At 41.8% G+C, this 15,256-nt stretch overlaps 1 protein-coding gene across 2 annotated transcripts in view; it reads left to right on the plus strand.

Moving 5' to 3' along the window:
* The window catches only part of clmpb (CXADR like membrane protein b), a 92,276-nt gene extending 77,671 nt beyond the window's left edge, over positions 1 to 14,605 (plus strand). For both annotated transcript variants that reach the window (XM_054603160.1, XM_054603152.1), the window contains exons 2-7: positions 1,156 to 1,307; positions 6,057 to 6,261; positions 8,881 to 9,048; positions 10,444 to 10,566; positions 11,063 to 11,204; positions 13,648 to 14,605. In XM_054603160.1, coding sequence (XP_054459135.1) covers positions 1,194 to 1,307; positions 6,057 to 6,261; positions 8,881 to 9,048; positions 10,444 to 10,566; positions 11,063 to 11,204; positions 13,648 to 13,981 — 1,086 coding nt within the window. In that variant the 5' untranslated portion in view covers positions 1,156 to 1,193 and the 3' untranslated portion in view covers positions 13,982 to 14,605. The remainder of the gene's footprint in view (positions 1 to 1,155; positions 1,308 to 6,056; positions 6,262 to 8,880; positions 9,049 to 10,443; positions 10,567 to 11,062; positions 11,205 to 13,647) is intronic.
* Positions 14,606 to 15,256: the final 651 nt, after the last annotated feature.

Below are 15,256 nucleotides of genomic sequence, written 5' to 3' on the forward strand. Positions count from 1 at the left end.
GAAAACAACACCTGTGAATGTACAGTACAGATATTTTTCTTAAATACGTGTTACACACCATGATGTTTATTTAGTCTGTGCAAACAGGAGTAAATATTGAACCTCTGTGCTATTAAGCAGCACGATAATGAAAAGGAGATGTAACTATATTTACACGCCTAGAATCCCCAGGAGCTATTGGCTGGTTCGGCAATGAAATTAAAGACCGGTAGTTAAGTTAAATGATGTTGAGCCAAAAATATCTGTCACATTTGAGTGTGTAAGCTCAGTGGCGCTCTGCAGTATCGTTAAGTCTTTCTACCAGGTGGAGGGAGTCGGATATCTCAGCAGTGCCCTATCCCCTCTGGACACACACCAAAACACACACCAACTCCATCCATAGCTTCAGCTTCCAGCAAACCCCCCTGACGCCTCTGGCTAATTCCACCCAAGCCTGCAGGGCTGTCCTGCATCCTCCAATAAATTAGCCTTGCTGCTCCCCCACTGAGACACAGGCCCTGACAGCCTGGCCGGGGCCCAAGTCACTCGCTTGTGCACACATTTATAATTATTGCATCTTTTTATTGTAACCAAAGTTCTTCACTTGGGAAATTCTGGTATGTGTGTTACTACTGTAAAACTGCAAGTTCCATTGGTGGATAGGGTAAAATCTCAATTCCATTTTGATAAAAGGAAAGCAGCCAGGACTAGGTTGGAACATTTGAGTAATTCAGAGGGGCTCAAAAAATCTGTTTCCCATCAGTTTTTAACTGTGTACCTTTCCTTCCCAGGCCACAATTGTAAAGAGTGTATGCTGTGGATAAGAAAGTGTTCTTTGACTGCCCTTGTCAAAAGGGGTTACCAAAAAAGATCATCATAATACTTCTCTCTGAATCTCCTCTGCCAAACTCTATTTCCTGTAAAAAAAAAAAAGAATCCCCTCTCTTCAGCATCCGGGTGTGACGTATCTCGGCATCTGTCAGATAGTGATTGGGATTCTGGGTCATATCTCTCACTGCGCCTTCCGTCTCAATTTCCTCTATCGGCATGGTTTTTGCTTCCTATCTGCAGCATCTGCCTCTTGTCTCAAGTTTGGATCGAGCATGTGTCCCCAACTGACATCTCTCTACCTCCCTCCCTCCCTCCTCCCCACTCCCTACCTCCTCTCCTCCTCAGTTCTATTCAGCCTGCTGTCAGTGGGTGCCCAGACTGAGATGAAGAAGGTCGTTGGGGACAATGCCACCTTGCCGTGCCACCACCAGTTCCCATCATCCGGCTCTCTCGACATCGAGTGGCTACTGCAGAAACCAAACTCCAAACAGAGAGTGGTGAGATAAGATTCCTTTTTCTTCCTGTATTTTTGTGAAATACAGGAGTATTTTAGGGCATTAATTGAAATGATTCCCTTGGAAGTACTTCAAAGTAAAACTTCAAAAAAGGTGATCGTTCTTTAACTGTTCATTGCCAACACGAGCCTGAATTGTGTCCTCTTCAGATATAAAAAGTAAAAGTGTTTTACAGGCCGAACATAAATACAAGAACATTTGTGCTAAAACACAGACTTCTTTCTACTACTGCTGTATTTTTTTCTAACTGTTATAAATCTTCTCCTTCTCCTTCACCTCGCTCGTTCTTCATACATCCACTTTTTATCTACCAACTATCTTTCCTCCTTTTGAGTCTTGTTGATTGATTTCCAAAAGGAGCCATAATAGTTGCACATTAACTCAACGGCAAAAGTTACTGCTGCACTTCAAGTTTTAGTGCCTTTCACAAAGGAACAATCACGCCCAGAATGTTCCCCAACTCATTTTGTAGTTATAACCTTGGACCCTTTTTCTGCAGCATTAAAGAAACAAAAATGAGAACAACTTGGACACGATTTTCAATTAGTTTAGTTTTTTTTTACAAATGTGACTGCAATGTTCTTTACACCTCTAACCCGGAAACAGTCCTAATTATGTTTGCATCTTTTTCCATCTTTTTTCGCACCCTGAAGAACTGGAGTGTTGTAAACTAACTAGAAACTGCTAACTTAAGCTAATGTGAGCTAACAAACGGAGCAGTATTTCTTCTTTAGACAGCTTCAAGGTTCTCTGGAGATTTTGCTGTCTCCTGCTTCACCAACAATGTTGTTGTTTCTGAAATGTCAGCTCATGGAAGAAAGACTGTCTGCGCTGCATATCCGTCACTCTGAAGTGTCCCTGTTTTCTTTGCAAGTTATTATAGGCCCACTTGTTTTTACCCAGTGATTTTCAAGGCGTCACATGATAGGATTGAATTGCCTCTGAGCATATTAAGCATCTGCTGTGTGCTCTCTGTCTTTTACGTTGTTTGCTTAAGTCAAACAAAACAACTTGAATTCCAAATTATATATATTACGCTCCACTACCTACAGTGGAATTTCATTGGTTTTCCTTTGCTGTGTGTATACAAGAAAGCTAGAAAAAAACACAAAATATGAAATCAGCAAATGTCTTTTGATTCTTGACTTCATCATAATGACGGTGCAACTATTCTGTCCTAAGTAAAACATCACCTTGCTGAAAGTCTTTAAATAGCCTTAACTTTTACATCTCACAGCCTCTTGAGATGTTTTATATCTGTATAGTTTGTGGTTTTGAACCATTGCTTTTCTTAACCCAAATTGAGCTTGGTATCTGATGATAGACAGAGCGTAAAATCTCACCATCTTCCTGTCGGAAGAAAGAGATTTCCTTTCTCTTCTGAAGTCGTTTGTTCATGCACTGATGTGTTGGTTAGCAAAGAGAAATACGAGAAAGAAAAGGAGAAGAGTTTGTGGAGCGGGAAACTGAGGGGCTGGAAATGAAAGAAAGGGGAAAACAAGTGTATTGTGCTTTGATGATTCAGAGGGGGGCTGCCACATTGCGATGAATATTTAACGGGACGATAACATTGAAGGCGCCATTAATTAAAATCAAACGTCTGAAAATTTGATTAGGAAAGAGCCTGCGCCTGTAGCTGAATGAATAAATCATTCTTTTGTTCTGCTGGAGGGTCGTGTTGAGAGGGAAAGAGCATCTTGTCAACATTTAGCCTCTGTTAGCAAATGTACAGGCTACATGTGTTTAAGAGACGTCTCGCCAAAGTTCATATACATTCTTTCTGGTAGACTGACCCCTCAGATGTTCACTGTGCTGACCTGCAACAATAGTCACTTACAACACTGGGTATTACCATAGCAACAGCAGTGGCATAGACCTGGAAGAATGTAATGTTCCCAAAAATATAAAACAATGAAAGTAAGCTGCTTAAAGCTGTAATTTTTCCACAAATTATCAGCCTTTTTTGAAAAAACACCAGCAGCAGTGTTATACTAGGCCTTACTGTATACTTAAATTGCTGCCTTTAGAGTACACAATTTTGAACATAGGCCTTTCTTTATTGGCACGTATTACCAGGACAAATGGGGCCCACTGAGCTGATTAATATTCATGAATAGTGGAGAGTGTCTCCAACAATGGCAAATTATGTATTTTATTCTATCTCCATTTCTTTTGTATTTATTCTACTATTCTAATAGATGTACAATATAATGATATATGAAGCTAATTGAACACCTAATGGACGATTTAATACAAACCTAAATGCCCTGAATGTTTGAATGTTAACAAAAAACTCTTGGTTTGTGTGAAATCTGGTAAAAAGAATCCTTAACAATACCTCCTTCATCAGAGAATAGGTGAATAGCTACCATCTGTTTTAACAAAGTATCATGTATGATATAGAAAAAAGAGTCCAGGTTCTGTTACACTCAATATTTTCATCTAATGACTCCTATATGTTCAAAAAAACCTAGGGAAGGTAGAAACACTCCATTTCTGCATACAGTATTTTTAAGTCTCATTGAATAAACAACCCACCTAATTTCAATTGCAAACTACAGCAACAGCCTTTGGCCATTTTTTCTGAATTCTTCTTAAATTCCTCTCACACACCAGCACTCTCACCATCTCTCTCTATCGCTGTCATAAGTACGTGTTCAGAGTAAACCCGTACATAACCAGATACAATGGCAGTGTGGTCTATACTCATGTGTATGTGAGTAATGTTTGAGATCATGAAGGCAGCTGAAGTTTGCCCATAGGCAGGTGCTTTTTAAAATATGTCCCACTTTGTATAGGTGCTAGGGCCGTGCTGCTCTGTGCCTGTAGCTGTGTCACAGTAATGTATGTCTGTTTGCATTCATAATGTGTGTTTCTAGTCTACATTTGCTCAGAAGCTACTTTGTGTGTGAGGTCTGTGCGCGTGTGTGTAAATGGCCAGTCGTCACCTGTGAACACAGCAGGTGCCCCTGTTTCTTAGGCACTGATGCGCTGTGGCACCGGCATTTAGCAGTCCCCATCTGCAGGCTCTCACTTGCCCTGAGTAATAGGCCACTGTGACAGCTGTGTTTGTTTGTGTTTGTGGATGTGGATGGAGAGAAAAAGGCAAAGAGAGAGAAACAAGGAGAGTTTATAGAAACAAGCCATACAAAGGCATAAATAGGCAGAGATGAGAAAATGAAAGCTTTCCATTTCAGGTATACAAATGTTAGATGTCTACAGTGAAGTTTCAAATCATCAGATTTTTTTCCTTTGAAGACCCAGACTTTGCCAACTTCAATGAACCTTGTGCTAAAAATACACGTGAAAGGAAAAATGAAAAATGGCAAACTGTAACACAAACATAATTTTCTGTACCAGTCCAGTTTTAGTTTGTTTCAAAGTTCTGATGAACTCCATCTGATTGTTGTTTAGTTTAGTTTTTTATATGTTATATGTTTTGTTATAAAGACAAATGCAAAAGTTCTCTGATAAGAAAATCATACAGAATAAAAACGATAAATCGCATAGAAGATTTACCCACATATACAGTATATGCATCTGCATTTGAATATACACACACACGTACTGTACGTGTGTTTGTATGTATACCCTGTATGTGTGAGGTGCACACACACATACATATAAACAAAGAAACACACATACATTAACAGTCCTGACTGCAGCGCTGAGTGCAACTTTAATGTGAACATTAAAATGGAGAGATCCAGAGGCACCCGGGTCATGACACAGGCCAGCTAGCCAACATGCTAATGTATGATCATTTTCTGATGCAGCAAGCACTATACGCTGACAATAGCACTATGCTCTCAAGATTAATAGCAGTTTGTGCCATGCTGCAAAACTTTGGCAACCAATTGGAAGATAACACTATCACAACATAAAAACAAAGAATAACTCTGTTTATTTGCGGCAACAAAATAATTTGAAAGAAGAGTGGCTGAGCAGGTTTGTATAGCCTCACAGTTCAGTAAAAAGGCAACACCTAACATGACCCTATCCTAATTTTGTCTTTGTTTTTTAATTGAAATCTTTTTAGCAGGTTTTTTTTTGTTTTTTTTAATTTAATGCTAAAAAAACCCATTATTTAGTAAAAAATAGTGTGTGCTAACATCACATCAGGGCCATTGTGGGTACTTTAATCTTTTATCTCTGTACCAGAATAGATTTTTATTTGGTCAATTCCGACTCATAGAAAGAGCATAAGGAGATAACAGCGCTCACAGATAATCAGCCAAATGAACACTGGCAGGATACTGGCTTTCCAGAAAATGCATTCATTTGTAAAATATGATTTCCCAAGTGTTAATTAAAAAGTGATTGTTAGCAATGTTACCCATGAATGCTTGTATTTTTCTCAACACTGTTCACCCAGTGAGGGACTAGGTGGATATGTTTGAGCTGTACTTGCACCATCATCGGAGTTGTGTAATTTAAAATGTTGATGGCAGGCTACCAGTCAAATATATCAAGGGTATTACTGTTGGGACATCGACATTACAGTAAATTAACCAAGCGTATTGTAAAGTAATATGAAAGCTTGGTTTAGGGGATTGGTTGTATTAATTGGATGAATGCTGACATCACAAACAATTAAATGCTAGTTTACCATCACTAATGCAGAAGGAAACATTAAGCTTGTCACACAAGAGAGTTTTTAATGTGAACAGTCAGTGGATACAGTACAATGTTAAAATGCTTCTCTGCTTTTCTTCTGTTCAATGTGTCTAGATTATTACCTTCTTTGGGGGCCAAGTGTACACCAATGAGGCGACGGGCAGCGAGGCCAGCCGTCTGTCCTTCGCCGGGGAGTACCTGGGCGGAGACGCCTCCCTGCTGATCAGTGACCTGCTGCTGTCCGACTCCGGGGAATACTACTGTAAAGTCAAGACTGGGGGGAAGTACCACTGGAGCCAGGTCAACCTCATTGTGCTGGGTGAGTGTTGTCAGACACATTCTAATAGAAACACACTCAGGCTATGACGAGACCCGAACCCATTTATACATGCACACACATATACACACACACAGAGAAGACCTAATCATTGGATCATTAGCCTGGCACATTTCCTCCGTCATGCTGATTGTCCTAATGATTCAATTTGATTCAGACGGTGTGATTTGATTTTGCTCATGCTGTTTGGGTTTCGTTTGGATTGGTTTGTAGATGAGGTGAGACCAGAGACATGCGACTGGGTCTGGACGGGCTTGATTGGTTATGTCAGGGTCTGAGTTGCATGACAAGCATCAACATAAATGCTTTATGTGCCGATGTAGCACAGGCTGATACATGGCCTCTGTGAAACCTATGAGAAACCAGACCGTGCTCTAAGTTTGAGGTACTTTCTGAAATTAAATTTAGTAGTTGAAAAGAACATTGAAAAAAGTCATCTGTCATCAATAAAACCACTGATAAGCTACTTTGGGAAAAGTCTTTGTACAAGTTATGTTTTAGTTCCTCCAACTACATAAAAGTCTGTTTTGGTCTCTACACTGTGTCGTCTTCTTTTGCTTTTTGTTTTCCTCATTTGCCCAAATATATACAGATGGATTTAAATGGCTTAGCTTTACAACTAGCTCAGTGGTAATATGTGTCTCTCCCTGAGTATCTCAAACAGCTAAACAACTCTGAAGGACAGACAGCAAAAAAAAAGGGGAGCGGCTGCACCACAAAAGCCAGCCACAAAGTCCGGCGGGAGGAGCGGGAGCGTTCTCAATGTCAGAAAAGCAGGCGATTTATTAAAACATCATGGGAGATTAGTTCAACCCACGGTTATTGGTTTTCTAATGGAACAGTCTGTTAATCCTCTCGCTCTCACTCTCCTCTCTCTTCCATAAAGACATTTCAGTGAGTTAGTGCCTCGGTTTTTACAAATTGCCCTCAGCTTTGCGTTGACACTTTCGATTTTGAGAGAGACGAACATTTGCATTTTATTTTTTTTTTCTCCCGTTCCCCACGCTAAGATAATAGCTTGGCAGCCAAGCTGGTAGCTGGCTTGGCATGAGACGGTGTGTGTGAGTGTGTTTGTGTGCACACCAGGGTTTATGTGTGCCCCCGGTGGCTGTGTTTGTGTTTGTGTGCGCCTGGATGCCTGCACCGTTCTTGTTACTGACTTGTGTCCAGTTGCATGTGCAGATGTTTTGACTTTGTGTGTTTGAGTGTGTATGTGTTCTATCTTTTCTTGTGTGTGGACAAACAGGGGTGTGTTTGTATTTGTGTGCATCTGTGGCCCCAACTGCTGGTGCTGCAGTTAGGCCTAACTGACCCTGACAAAGCTGCGCGATACACACAAACAGGGATGAGGACGGGATGGACAAAAAGAGAGTTAGACAGACAAAGGCACATGAGCTATCAGGCTGTATGTACCGTTTACTACCAACTCTCTACGTTTTAGCATTACAGAGCTACTTGTGCAGCAGTAAATACACAAAAGTCGGCACCTCTAATATGACAGCAAAACAAAAACACAAAATAGATGTTTAAATATAGCTCAGCACTGATCTAAAAATACATCACTTGGGGGGGGGGGGGGGGCTGTTTTCCTGCTTTTATGGCGGTGCAGTGCCTCTCAGCGTGTATCTAAACAGAGCAGCTGTACAGGGATCAGCAGGCACCAGCTATACTGTACTGCACCTCCAGCTACTGGACTATGACCATAACCCTTTGACCTGTGGAGAACATATTACCACAAGCGTTCCACAGCCCGCTTTGGGGTCACATTGATTCATCCCCTATGGGACTGTTGTTTTTTTTTTGCATGTGTCACCAGCATAGAGAAATAAGTGCGATGCTAGATTAACCCCTTATTAGAAATGGTAAATGACACCAGAAATTGATAAAGATGGACATATTCTAATAAAGTTTGTAATGTATGTTAAACATTTCAACTTTGTGCAACGTGACATTAAGAACATTTTTGTTCTTATTAAGTCACTATTTTATGTGTAGTTTTAATATGAGGCTTAACATAAATAAATTACTCTAACTTTTTTTATTTAAATAGACATTAGAGAGTAATATCATCATTAACCTAACCATTGACAATGAATGGTAGATGTATTTTCTAAACTCTAAGAATATTTGTTTGAACTTTTAAGCTTTATTTTATGTTAGAAAAAACAATTCCCAAGTGGAAATGTGTCTATATTCCAATACAATCACACAGGCCACTTTCAGCCATTTAAGTCTGCTACAATGTTTTGATGGTGCTACAAATTAATCTTTGGTATTGTTTCTCTGGCTAAATAAATGATTACATATCCACAAATGAAAGTTTAAGTATGGAAATTTAGATGAATTTATTTGCCATATTTTTTAATTATCTATTTTTATTTCAAACTACACATATTGCTGATACAGTACATGTAAGACATTTGAGATATTGTTCTGTCTTTCTCTCTGTTACATCACTATAGGTAAAAAGCATCTAAATGTTTGAAATTACGCTCAAAATGTATTATATTATATTTTTACCAATGTGACAAAGAAACAAACATTGGCTTGTTTGTTCCACATTTGTAATAAAACGTCTCTGATGCCCATGCGTTCTTACAGTCAAACCTTCCAAGCCGAGGTGCTGGATGGACGGCAAACTCCTGGAGGGCAGTGACGTCAAGCTGAGCTGCAAGTCCAGCGACGGTTCTGACCCTATCAACTACAAGTGGGAGCGAGTACTGGACAAAGGCAAGAGTCTGGGAAAGTTGCCCAACCTGGCACTGATAGGTAAGGAAAATAATTGGCACTACACTGATCTGCTGATTCATCATTCAAGCCCTCTGCAGAGAAATGTTACGAAGATTCATGTTCATATTAGTGATTTTTTTATGGGCTGCATTCATCCAAAGAAGTCTTTTGCTGAGCACGCTGCCTTTGCTTCGCCTCCTCCCAACTTCACGTTCGTACATTTTCAAACACTGACACCCATGTCTGCCCATTGCAACGACATTCTGCTGGTGTCTCTCTGAACTGATTCACCAGATCATTAGCAGTTACAATGCTTTACTAAAGGCCACTTAGATTGGCTCAGATTGTCCCAATTAGACCACTGATTCTGCATGCCTCTCTTATCTTTAGACCAGTGCCAGTACCACCATCTACAGCTAAAGACCACCTTCTGCATACAACATTTTTTCTCCAGGAAATCAAACAGAAAACAGCACTGTGATTTCTAGTTGTACTCCGTTGGGATGAGTTATATAAACACAAGGATCCCGGCTGATACTGACATCTGATGAAGATGTCCGTGACAACGAAATGTCAGCCTGGCTCAAGTGAATTATACCTGCATGCATGGAGTCAGTGGGAACTGAGTGTTTTTCTTGGATTGTGTGTAAAGTGGAGAAAATCAAATGTAATACACAGAAATGCTCTGGCAGCTCCAACTACATTCTGTACCAAAAAAAAACATTGGCTCGGCAATAGCCCTGAGGCACACTTCATTCACGTGGTGTGGATTCTGGCATTCTTCTTGGATCATAACCAGACATATCCGCCTCTAAATAGCAACAGAGACAGTTTATAGCGGGAAAGCTAATGGAAGGCAAACTCTCCCCACTGTGTGTATTCCTCTAAACCGGCATAAAGATCCCCGGGGCGCCGACCTCACTCTGTCTCTGTTTTCTCTCCAGTGTTCAATTGGCATCTGTGACGGCACGTGCCCAGACAAAAAACCCTCAAATTAATGACCTCCACCAAACAACACCTGTTCAGTGTAATTAGTTTTCATTGGACGATAACACACAGCGTCAGCAGCCATTATTTATGGCTCTGGTGAAAGGTAATATCGCATGGTTGTCATTGGTGGGGATGACTAAATATCCCATGGGGCCGTTGGGCTCCATCGCTCTGTCAGACACGCTCCTGCTAGTCTCCTCAAGTCCTCCTCAGTGTGATGGGCCTCGATCTTAAATAAACACTCCATCAACGTGTCTCTCTCTCTCTCTCTTTCGCTGTCTCTGTCCCTCACACTTCTCCCCTCTACCTCTCTTTCTTCAATCATAAGATACATTTCAACTGTCTCTCAAGTCCGGTGAATGTAATCCACATTGCAGATAAAAATGCAGGAATGCTCAACAGTATACTGCAGTAACAAATGGTTATTTATTTGAATTCCCACAGATCTCAAGAACCCAGAGCTTGTGACCCTGAGGAATCTCACCATAGACAGCACAGGAGTCTACAGGTGCACGGCGAGCAACGACGTGGGAGAGGAAAACTGCACCGTTGAGGTCACAATGCAGCGTGAGTTTTGGGAGGGAAGGGAGTGTGGATTCTGGCATCGTTCACCTCGAACCGAACTGACACTTTGATTGATGGTCATTGTTTCAAACTGCAGCTGGAAATACATTTATTCCCCTCCCCCTCCACACACTCTCACCCTCCCCATTCTCCCCTCCAGTGCTCTAACCCTATAGAGACTGCAGTAAACTTAAACCGGTGGCTGCTGGTCACCACCTATGCTCCAACAGTTATGTTTTACTGTCACACTAACACATTTCCCTTAGAGGCCCGGGACGGTCGGGGTCAGGTGTAGAGAAAGTGACACATATCGTAGCTCAGCAGAAACAGTTTGATGGCCCCGGTGTTAAATTGAATTTGGGTGCTGTGGCAAAAACGCAGGAAGTGTTGAGGTATTTCCAGCGAATGAGCATGGACCATAAGTATTTGTGAACGATGAATAATATGTGGCAGTAAGTGACTCTATCTCTCATCACTTCTTCTTCTTCTCCGTTCACAGATGTGAGGGATGTAGGTAAGGTAGCGGGTGCAGTGGTGGGAATATCCCTCGGTGTCCTCATTGTCATATTAATCATCTGGCTCGTCTTCCGCAAGAAAGAGAAGAAGAAGTACGAAGAGGAGGAGACTCCAAATGAGATCAGGTTAAATCATCCTCTTTTTCTCACATGACTGGTTTCGCTTTTCTTTGCCAATTTGTACTAGTTAAAAATACTAGTTGTTCGATGTTAAAATGCATGTTAAAAATGCTAAGATGTAATGGACATGTGGGGTTATGAGTGCAGATACTCATGCATGTGTTTCTGCAAGTGTTCTTTTATCTTCCTTAATCATTCAAGGCCAGTTACATTCTTTGATTATGTGACAAACTGAGTAGGAACATTTACAACAAACATGTATTATATAAAAAATTTAAAAAAAGGATCTCAGGTGAGGGAAACGGAGGTATGTGCAGTGTAATGAGACAGAAAAGAGATACCTTGCAACAACACAATTGTAGGTTATACCTCAGCCACCTGGGGCCGGGGGCGGTGCACCTGGAGATGTGGGTGCTGCAGTGCTATCTAAAGCTTTGTAGACTATATGATATACGTACTGTATGCAAAGTTAGCAGTTGAGCCATGAAAAACCAATGCAGAAAAATCAGTACGTTAATGTTACAATTAAAGTTTTAGGTCCAAATTTCTCTTGCCGTTTTATGCAGGTCACTTCCCCCAGACTAGAGTGAAATAATTCCCTAGAATAAATGTGAGAGTAAAACATTTTTATGTCTCAGTGTGCTATTGCATTGGAACTCAGTTTGAGTACAAATCTGTAGAGGGGGGGAAATAGGTTATTAATAATTGATATACACAAGTATAAACTGTGCCAAGCGTACACATACTGTAACTGTAAATATATGTCGTTCTATGCAGAAGTGCTTTCTGACTGGCTTAAACTCTGCTTAGCAATCGCTTTAAAACTTAATGAAAAATAATAGATTGGTAAGGTAAGTGAAACGTCTGCAGGGAATCATGCAGCAGAATTGAATTTGCAGCACATGCGAGTATCATGCTAGTAGAGCATGCTTCTGAAACGGCCGTGTTGAGTTTACATTTGGCTGCAGTTCAGCTGAGCGCAGGCTTGTGTTGCGGAATAACGCCAATCTCAGCACACCTGTGAGTGTTAGCCCATAAGCAACAGTTCAAATGGAACCGCTCTGAACCGCAGTGGCCGAGTTAAATGCTAACTGACACAGCAACAGACCCTGTTTGCTTGGATGTGTTTGCTGTCTACCTGTCTGCCTGTGTGTGTGTGTGTGTGTGTGTGTGCTTGTCTAAAAATAAAAACAGCTACAAGGTCAAGTGTTCATCGATTATCTTTTAAGGGGCCTTTTTGCCCACCCCCTTGTGTGTGTGTGTGTGTGTGTGTGTGTGTGTGTGTGTGTGTGTGTGTGTGTGTGTGTGTGTGTGTGTGTGTGTGTGTGTGTGTGTGTGTGTGTGTGTGTGTGTGTGTGTGTGTGTGTGTGTGTGTGTGTGTGTGTGTGTGTGTGTGTGTGTGTGTGGCATCAGAGCTGAGGGATCACACTCACGTTCCTTCCTCACTCTGAAGCCTGCGTGCAGTGGAGGATGCTGGGTAGCGCTAATTACAAATGTAAAAAGCAACAGTATTTTTTGTTGTGACAGATTTGATAAGGTGCATATTTACTGATGTAAAAAATACATAATGCAAAATGGTCGAGGGACAGCTTCAAGTAAATAATGTAGTTGTGATGAAGTGTTTTCTGTTTTTATACCGTGTTAACAGTCTGAGCCATTCCACTAATGTGCTAAACCAGACAACAGCAGCTTTAGTGGTGCACATCTCTTGGCTTTGGAACCTGTAATTTAAAAAAAAAAAAAAAAAAAAAAACATCTCTGGTGTGTCTGAGAGGGTACAGTGCAGCCAACACAGATGAGAGGTTTCTATTTCTGACTTTCTGTAGAGAATATAAGCCTTATACCAATGGGATGATATTACCTGCTGACTTAGCACGGCCCACACACCCTGGTGACCTGGTGACAGTGATTTATAATACCTGCAAAGATCCTCTGTAATTTCAATACCATCTGAGTAACAATCACAACACAAATTACTGTATTTTCGGTGATTAATGTAACTGGAAATAACAAGCCGTTTTTTTTTCCTATGCAGTTTCTTTGCTTCTGTGCGATTTTGTGCAATTTTTTATTCTCCTTGTGTCATGAAAGTAGAATTATAAAGGAAACTTTAAAGGACTTTATTTTTTTTCCATTAAAATATTGTATCTGGGGATCTAGTGATTTCAGCAGATTTCATTATGCCGTGCAAATGTTTTTCTCAAAAGTCTGAGGCTGGGGGGTATCTCATGAATTACACAATGTCCCAATATAGTACTGGTCCTATGTGAATAGAGTCTTAGAATAGTGTCAGGGAATGGTACTGTGTTGAGCTGTTTTGTGGTCCATTGTGTGGGTTTGTGTGTGTGTGTGTGTTTTCCTCCTTTCTATTTTAAGCATCACATTTAAAATACATGGAGCGATGTCGTCATTGTCTGCTGTGTGTTTGTGTGTGTATTTCCAACCGCAGGGAGGATGCGGAGGCTCCAAAGGCCAAGCTGGTGAAGCCCAACTCCCTCTCCTCGTCCCGCTCCGGCAGCTCACGCTCCGGTGCCTCCTCCACCCAGTCCATGGTGCACAACAGCGCCCAGCGTGGTCACCGCCCCCGCCCACCAGCTGTAGCGGCTCTGAAGGAGAACGGACAGCCTCCAGGCTTCCCCCAGTCCCCTCCAGCCTACACCTCAGTGGTGCCCAAGACCCCCGAGCCCCCTGCCACCCCCAAATACAACTCCAGGAACATGTCTGGGCCCACACCCCCGACCCTCATGGTCCCTGCCCAGACCAAGGCCTTCCAGACTGTGTAGGACTGAAAGCCAACCACTTCCTGCAGCCATGTGAGACTCCCATCCCAGCCCCAAGCCCCCGAGCCCCCTCCCAAAGACTAAGACTCTTCCATAAACAAAGAAATGCAACTAGTTAAAGGGATGTAATTAAAAGAATCAATACTATAAGTCCAAAAGTACTTTTAATGAATGCATACTTATAAAGGGAAAATAAGACATGCTTGCCCCCTACTGAATTACGTAAAACAACAAAACAAAAGAAAAAAAAAAAAACATGACCTGAGATGCAATGCTGTTTTGTGTCTCATCGCTAAAGGCAGAACTTTTTTTTTTTCTCTGAGTTCCGTCTTTTGGCTTTGGAAGGCACAGGGAAGCACCGTGTGCAGCAAGGTGGAAGGATTCCCCTACAGTAGTAGAGCTTTTATTTATTTATCAAATCAAAGGGTTAGGCATGCAGTGGAGAAAAACAGGGAGGGGAAAAAACAGAGGACAGTAAAGGTTGGATGATCAAGTATAACCAAACTCTGAGCCGGACAGCAATGGAGTCATACAGCTGTTGGAGCTTTTGGTTGTCGACATATACAAGATGGATACAAGCAGGATTGGAAATAAGGAGGAAAAGAGCGTAAGACAGCTACTGATTTTTTTTCTCTCTCTCTCTCTCTCTCTCTCTCTCTCTGGGAGGAGGGGAGGGGGGGCGTGGGGGTGATTATCTGATTCATGTCACTCTGCACCTCCGACTTGCTGCCTCCAGCACCTGCTCTGAAACCACAACAAAAAAAAAAAAAAAAAAAACCTTCGCCTCCCATGGGGCCGGGGCCGATTGTGCCCATCCATGTGGACAGACACGGCGTGCGGCGTGTGCACCATCCGCCTCAGTGCTCTCTGTCTTCCGCGCTCTCGTAACGAACCCGCGAGAAACCGCAGCGGTTCCAGAGAGACTGGACTCAGCCGTGCTCGCAATCGGCTCATCTGCTCCACCCAATCGGCAGAGGGAAAACTTCAGGTACGCGGATGTAGCATTGACAGTGGTAGCCAATCAGTGGAATTGATACCCCTCCTCCCCCCCTGAACCCCACCATCCCACATCCTGTCTACATCTATGGACATCCTTTTTTTTTCTGGAACTGAATACCTTCCCTGAATAATTAAATAGTATGTAATAGGCCTATAGCGTGTCAATACTTTAAGTATAGGGGATAAGCATCTATTAGACCAGCTGGACTTGTTTTTCTTTTCTTTTCTTTATGTTCTCGTGCGTTTCTTCTCTCTGAACAGGTTGTAAAGGGGTGACAG

Source organism: Anoplopoma fimbria, chromosome 1 (assembly GCF_027596085.1).
Source record: "Anoplopoma fimbria isolate UVic2021 breed Golden Eagle Sablefish chromosome 1, Afim_UVic_2022, whole genome shotgun sequence".
NCBI lineage: Eukaryota > Metazoa > Chordata > Actinopteri > Perciformes > Anoplopomatidae > Anoplopoma > Anoplopoma fimbria.